The sequence below is a fragment of the Lycium barbarum genome, chromosome 3 (assembly GCF_019175385.1).
Source record: "Lycium barbarum isolate Lr01 chromosome 3, ASM1917538v2, whole genome shotgun sequence".
Lineage (NCBI taxonomy): Eukaryota > Viridiplantae > Streptophyta > Magnoliopsida > Solanales > Solanaceae > Lycium > Lycium barbarum.
This window is the reverse complement of record NC_083339.1, coordinates 23,695,551-23,703,738: the sequence shown is the minus strand read 5'-3', so window position 1 is coordinate 23,703,738 and position 8,188 is coordinate 23,695,551. Positions and strand designations below refer to the sequence as shown.

The 8,188-nt window shown below is 35.8% G+C and overlaps 1 protein-coding gene across 2 annotated transcripts in view; it reads right to left on the bottom strand.

Moving 5' to 3' along the window:
• Positions 1 to 6,349: 6,349 nt before the first annotated feature.
• LOC132630786 (uncharacterized) overlaps positions 6,350 to 8,188 on the bottom strand; it is a 7,920-nt gene continuing 6,081 nt past the window's right edge. For both annotated transcript variants that reach the window (XM_060346383.1, XM_060346384.1), the window contains one exon: positions 6,350 to 6,987. In XM_060346383.1, coding sequence (XP_060202366.1) covers positions 6,552 to 6,987 — 436 coding nt within the window. In that variant the 3' untranslated portion in view covers positions 6,350 to 6,551. The remainder of the gene's footprint in view (positions 6,988 to 8,188) is intronic.

Genomic DNA, 8,188 nt, shown 5'->3' with positions numbered 1-8,188 from the left:
TACTTTTCGTGTAGGAAGAGGCCTTTCTTAGATGATGATGATTATCCAAATTATTGTGAGACATCATCAAGTGATAGCGAACCGAATAATGCAGAAGAAACCGATGATGATGATGAAGAGGTCGATGTTCAATCTGGTGGGTAGCAAGCAAATTTAATAGATTGATGCAAAGTCCGCTGCCGAAAAACCCAACTCCCGAAAGCCCTCCCGAAAGCCCAATGCAGTGGCATTCTGACAATATTCCATATCTAGACAATCTTCAAGGTCGGGCTGATGCCTTTGTCTTCACCAGAGAAGATGATCAATGTCGTCAAAAAATGTGGAAAGAACCGGCCGATCTTATAAAAGATGATTGCTACCTTGAAAAAGGGATGGTGTTCGGATAAAAAAAGGCATTGCAAAGGGCAGTAAAAATTTATTGTTACAAGGAAATTAGGGAGTATAGGGTTGATGATTAAATGTGGAGACTAGTTTGTAGACGACAGTATCAAGACTGTCAATGGATGCTTCGGGGAATTGAAAAGCCCGATGGCATGTGGGTTATCACAAAGTTCCACAAACGTCACATTTGTGATATGGGAGAGAATCGAGCAGATCATTTTAATTAAGATATAAATATGATTACTCAAGTGCTACTTAAAGACGTTGTAGAAACCCCAAGGTAACCTATTCGACCTAGTTCATTATAATTCTCATCAATTAAATTGTCATTGCTAAGTGTTGTTTGTTTAAACTTGTGTAGGATCCTCATCAAATATTGCATTAGAAACGTTAAGATGGTATATTAAAAAATAATAAGCAAGAGAAAGGGATATCTTGGGTGTAGACGTGTGTTTGAGATGATTTATGGAAATTGAGAGGGCTCTTTCAAGACGTTGCCGAGGTATATGGCAGCTCTACAAAAATTCAATGCAGGAACTATTGTAGAGTGGAGGCTTCTGGGCGGTAAAATTTTCAACTATGTATTTTGGGCATTCAAACCTTCTATTGATGGTTTTGGTTATTGCCGGCCAGTCATATCCATAGATGGCACGCATGTATATGATGCATACGACATCAAGCTACTGATTGCAGTAGGAATGGATGCCAATGGGTCGATATTCCCTTTTGCTTTTGTAATTGCCGCTAACGAGAGCAACGACACATGGGGGATGTTTTTGACACATTTGAGGCATCATATTATTAAGGATCGTATGGGCATATGCGTGCTATCTGATAGACATCAAGGCATAATGCACTGCATGTCTGCTTTGGAGGGGTGGCAGCCTCCCTTTGCTTACCATCGCTATTGTTTAAGGCACATCAAGGAAAATTTTCAAACGAAGTTTGGAAACGGCACACTCAACAAATTGATGTGGGCGGCTGCGATGGAGCATCAACAAAAAAAAATGGCTTGCCAGGATGGAGCTAATCAAGGCAGTAAGTCCAGAAGCATATACTTGGTTGAAGAAAATCGAAGTTGAAAAATGGACATTACATGCTGATGAAGGCAGAAGATGGGGGATGCTCACAACAAACAGCTCGGAGTCATTCAATGGTTTGCTAAAATCTGCTCGGGGACTACCCGTTACTGCAATGGTAAGAATGACTTTCATGCAAGTTGTGGAGCGGTTTGTGACAAGAATCAAGCAAGCCAGAGCCATATTAGCAAAGGATGGGAGATGGATGCCAAAACCTTTCAAAATGATGGAGAATCATAGGCAAAAACATCAGTATAGCCTGATTGAACGTGTATATGAAGTCAGAACAGGTTATTACTAGGGTAGGGGAGGAAACATACATATCGTTTATGAGGGCACGAGAACGTGCAGTTGTAGTAAGTGGCAAACATACCACATGCCGTATTCTCATACCGTCAAGTGTTTCGAGGCAATGGGAAAAACGGTAACAAGTTATGTGGCATTGGAATACAACGTCAAAAGTTACGCTAAAGCATATGCCGACCGCTTCTACCCACTTGGTGATCAAGCTTATTGGCCAAACGAGTCATTTTCAATAGTTGCTAACAAGGAGTATATCCGTAAAATTCGGGTTAGCTCATGAACTCGGATACCCAATCAAATGGATGTTCCGGATAGGACATACTCTCGAAGGTGCTCGACATATAAGGAGTTTGGTCATGATAAACGTTTGTGTAGCCTACGAGGCCGTGGTGGTGCAAGTACGTCTCGTAGTAGAAGAGCCTCCCGTACTTGATGTATTGTTTTAAATATTTTGTTATTGTAAATAATGATGTATTATTTGGTTATTGCAAAGAATTATTTTGAACCTCTCGTATTGGATGAATTATTTTTTAATATAATATTTTTATTTGTACATTAAAAAAAAAGTAATGCCTTGACTAAAAAATAAAACACTTAAAACAAAACCTTATAAAATAAAAGACTTAAACCTAAACATAACAAGATTCAAATAAACAAAACTTACTTCGAGACACTTTACAACCCCTAAAACGGCGATCCAAACGTTTAGGTAAACTTGATGTAATAAGCCGACATTATTGTCCCCGAAAAAAGATATCAAGTTATATATAAAATATTAATATTTCGGAGTTTTGAAACATGACTAATCTTGCGTCAAAGTATGAAAAAAACATGAATTTGAGAGCTTTAAAATTATGTGGAAAAAAAAAAACTAGCCTTTGTGCACGAATTTAGTGCGCAAAGATTACTTCGGTCACTTTTTTTTTTTTTTGTTGGTATTTTAGTGCCTTTTGACACTTTTTGAGTTAAAAAAGTTGCGGACTCCACATATATTGGCCGTCCCCTTATGTATGCTAGCCTTAGGTGCTTAGGCACCGTTTGTGATACCTATGATTGGCACAGAGAGATTTGGGGGAAAAACGGATCATATGAAAATAAATGATGTTGTTTGACAGGTTAATATGAAAATCATATTCCATCATAAATGTGCATAGAAAGGTGTCTTATATTAGGAAGAATTCATAATACTTATTCATGTTCGTTCACAAGTTCACAAGCAAATGGCAGTGGGTCGCGAACACAAGATTCTTGTTTTAGTAAGACTTTGCAAATTCGTGGATAAGAAGAAAAAGGGAGTAAATACTCAAAATACCCCCAACGTTTGACCAAAATCTCAACTACACACCTAACTTTTGCGGGGGTCCTATTACCCCCTGGACAAATTTTTTCAGTAGCAAAATGACCCTTTTTTGTTGATGTGGCAGATCAATCAGCCAACCCCTAAATATTAAATGGCGGTTGTCCACACGCGCCTGGCCCACGTGCCACGTCATCATCGTCTTCATTAGGAGTTGAAAAAATAAAAATCACACCATATCAACTCAAAGAATCTCCAACCAAGCAACAAGTAGCAACTCCAAACAAGCAATTTCCAATCTCAAATCTCTTTAACAAGATTAGATTTTTCAACCTTGGTTTTTTTTTTTCAGATCTGTCATTTTTTTTTTCTTCAGTTTTTTTTTTTTTTTAATTTGATTTGGGAAAATAGTGATTATAATCCAAAGAACCCCAAATGTGAAAGAAACCAAGGTTAATTTGATCAAATAATCAAGAATTTAAAGAAACCCACTTGGTGTTCTTCATAGCTTTCTCCACAATGGAGTTTAATTTTCTCCCCAAATCAACTCAAAGAATCTCCAACCAAGCAACAAGTAGCAACTCCAAACAAGCAACTTCCAATCTCAAATCTCTTTAACAAGATTAGATTTTTCAACCTTGGTTTTTTTTTTCTTTCCAGATCTATCGTTTTTTTTTTCTTCAGTTTTTTTTTTTTTTTTTTTAAATTTGATTTGGGAAAACAGTGATTATAATTCAAACAAACCCAAATGTGAAAGAAACCAAGGTTAATTTGATCAAACAATCAAGAATTTAAAGAAACTCACTTGGTGTTCTTCATAGCTTTCTCCACGATGGAGTTTAATTTTCTCCCCAAATCAACTCAAAGAATCTCCAACCAAGCAACAAGTAGCAACGGAGTTTACTTTATGAATTTATAATGGATATTATTTTGACAAAAAAAAAATGGAGATGGATATATGTGGCCTAAAAATGGTGAAGAAGAAGATGAAGTAGCCTAAAAATGGAGGGAGTTCAAATTTATCTACGTGACATCATATGTGAAAGCTTAGTTGGTGTCCAAAACATGTCAGATGCAGATTTTTGAAGGCCGTCACACGCCACTGGGCGGTGTATTCATGCCCTCTGCCACATCAGCAAAAAGGGCCATTTTGCTACTGAAAAAAATTATCCAGGGGGGTAATAGGACCCCCGTAAAGGTTAGGTGTGTAGTTGGAATTTTGGTCAAACGTTGGGAGGTATTTTGAGTATTTAGTAGGAGGAGGAGGGAGAAATTCTGCTGCTTGACCAATATTGGTGAAGTTTTTAAAAACGGGGAGTAAAGTTAGTACCAGACCCCTACAAGAAACTTCACAAGCAAATTCTTCAACTAATTTTGAATGAAATTTCACTTCGAGTTCTTTTGCCAGATAGATCGCTCAAGATATTTGTTCATTATATAAACCGAATAAAATATAGGATCACTTCTTATGGACTCGTCAAAAATCAATGTAATCTAATTTATAGCTTAATGGGGCAAAGTGAATTAGAGTAAGGCCCCATTTGGACATAGTTTGAAATCATGTTTGGACATGCAATTTAGATATTTTAAGTTGTATTTTCTCTTATAGACATAAAAATCTCACAAATTGTGAAAACTATCAAAACATTCTCAATTCTTATACAATCTTACCAAATGAGCAAGTCATAGTTCATAACAAAATTAGTACACTACTAGAAGACCTTTCTAAAAAATACAACATCAATTAATCAAACTTTAGTTCAATAAAAACGAAAATTTAACATGAATAGTAATGTAACTACTCTTTAATATAATCCTTCCACATAAATTAAAGGTTGGTCGACATAAATAAAAGTTGGTGGAAGTTAATGAGATTGGTAAATGATTGAAGGGGGTAATTGTTAAAAATATCTACCAACTTATGGGTTTATTTTTTATAAAATACAAACTTATGGGTTACATTTTATATTTAAAATAGTTGAAACCATGGTTTCAAATCCCAAATTAAGGGTGTTCAAATGAGACCGAAATATCGATCCGAACTGGTAAACCGAGTCAAACCAACTTAATAAACCGAAAACCAACTTGGTTTGACTTGATTTGGTTTTAAATTTTAAAAAACCAATAACATTTGGTTTGGTTTGGTGCTAAATCAAAAAACCCCGAACCAAATCGATAGATACATACGTATTTAATATTATATATATATATATATATATTTGGCTCATTCCAAGTCCAATACAAATTCAAATAATAAGAAAGAAAAGTGTAGCCCATTTAAGTTTAAGGTAAAATAAAAAGAAATTTGCTAAAGGTAAAATAGAATTTTTGCCTTATTTAGTTTTGCGGTTCCTTCATTTACATGCCATCTGAATTACTACTAATAAACTAGCATTTTATCCGTAACAAATTAAGGGGAGAAAATTGCAATAGGAATTTAAAAAGATTTGGTAGATGACTTTGTCTTTCTGTTTATCATTTTCCGTTTTAACTTCTGTACTTTCTTCTCAATGCTTCATAAACACGATGAGTCTAGATAACAAAAATTCCAGAGGAGCTGCGTGATATCAAAAGACTATATGTAGGGAGGTAACTAGAATCATGAAATGTAGATGTTATGTTTCTTTAATTCCTATACCCAAGCCATAAGCCTATACCTAAATAAAGTTAATGAATTAATTAAGAAGATTCTTAGATTTGAATGGATCACGGTCAAAATCATATTTAGTTACCATTTGATTCAAAGGTTCTTGTATTAATACATTCTTAAAATCCGAAAAAAACCGCAAAAACCAAACCGAACCAAACCGATAGAATTTATACTATGATGGTTTGGTTTGGTTTGAATATTAGAAAAAACCGACTTAATTGGTTTGATTTGATTTTAACCAAAAACCGAGTCAAACCGGACCATGAACACCCCTACCCCAAATCATGCCTTTTTGGATGATTTGGAGTTTGAAACCATGAGTGAAAGTGCATGTCTAAACGTTGGTTTGAGATCATGGTTTCAAACCATGGTTTGAAAACGCATGGCCAAACGCCTACTAAGCAAACTCGAGATAGCTCTTGGCTTGTCTGAAGTATAGTTCATGCAACATCCAAGGCACTACTTGGAAATAACGCGCATAAGAAAACTTTTGAGTTAAATTTATCTTTCTACTTGTGTATTTGGTTTAATGTTACCAGAAGTCCACTAACCTTTTATTGACATAAGAGTACACAAAAGGAAGAGCATTAGATCCAATAATACTCTCTCACCACACAAAACATGGAAAAGAAATAAAGATTCCAATGAATGCGCTAAAAAAAGTGATATTGAAATAAGAGCCCTAAATGTTTCAGAAGAAATCCACAAATAAACAGTGTACATTTCTTTGCACGATAATTAAAAAAAAAAAAAAAAAAAAAACAAACAAACAAACAAAACAAAGACGAGGTGAGGCTTATGTAGTATTTGATTGAAAACTCTACCAGCTAATGTTCGTTCATCATGTCAAGTATCGCTTAATGCCAGCTTTCTGCTCCGACGTAAGCTTGGTGGGGAACTTGATGTTAAACTTTAATCTCAAGTTACCTTTTCTGCTAGGTTCCTTAGGAATAGGCATACCTTCTCCTTTGATAACTTCTTCATAACTTGGACTAATGATGGAATTAATTGGTACTGTTAGATTTCGTCCATCAAGCGTTGTTATTTGTGCAGTATATCCAGTAAGAGCCTCTACCAAGGAGATTTTCTGGGTGACAACGAGGTCATTGCCATCTCTCTTGAAGACACCATGTGGCTTCTCATCAATTATGAAGACGAGGTCCGATGGAATTATGCCTCGTTGCTCGTTTCCTTTCTCCGGAAATGTTATTTTAGTCCCCTTCTTCCATCCTGGTTTGATATCAATTGTCAGAATTTCCTCGGTTGTACTGGGTCTCCTGTGCAAACAACAAAACTGTGAGAAGGGATTACAAATTTTTAAACAGGTTAAGGCTGTGTAAAATAGACCCTTGTGGTCTGGGCCTTCCCTGGACCCCGCGCGCATAGCGGAAGCTTAGTGCACCGGGCTGCCCTTTAACTGGAAATATAACTACTAAAGGAAAATGAAAAATACAACTCAAGATTAAATGCAAAAACACCAAGCGCTCCACCAGCAGGAATCCAATGACCTGTTGCTTCTTTCAAAAGTAGCAGAAAGCACTTTCGCAATGTGAGAAACAAGAACTTCACACTGATTGGGTTGAAAAAGAGAGAGAAAAAATAATTGACATGAACCAACACTCATACAAACACATACAGGAAAAATCCCCGAGGATCTGTGGCGCACAGTTTGAAACTCGGAGATAATGAGTCTGCCCCTATATCCTCCCCAACCTAAGTGCCAGGTTTTTGTTTGAGCCAGAATTCGAACCAGTGACCGATATCATTTCACCAAAGTAGTCATTTGCACACCCAAATGTGCTAACTTCAAATACCAGCAAAATTAGCAACATAACATTAAGCTTCACTTGAAGAGACAATATACATGTATACTCTTTACATCATCAAAAGAAAATGACAATATGTATGTATGTGTGTGTTTATACACACATTTTGTTTCCTATCCAAAGAACAGTGATGAGTTTATATTTTCTTCCGAAATTAAAATCCATTTAAGAACTTCCCTACGCCAATTAATTCCTTCTAGGAAAAAAGCCAAAGACAAAATGGTTATGCAATTAGAGGGACTACGGAATTGAATGTTGAGAACATATTAAACTTGATTACCCTGATAGTAAAAGCCATACCAAGCAGTCACTTAAACTTTCAACCATCCAAAAGAAGAATACAGAAAGCATTCAAAAATAATAATAAGATAACAGTGTTTGTAAAAACTAGCATTAGACTTCTTCCCCCATTATTGCACTTTTCTTCTCTTCTTTTATTTTGTTCTTCCACCTACGCTTGTCATTTTGTTTTCTACAAACCCTTAAAATTCTATGTAATAATAAATGAAAAAGGTGAACATGACGTGCTTTCTCCACGCAAATGGAAAAAAACATCCACAAATGCCTTTCAAAAGACAAACAAAGGATGACAACAGGGACTCTTGAAACCAACAAAAGGCTTGAAAGAAAATGAGAATTGGCATTACTTTTT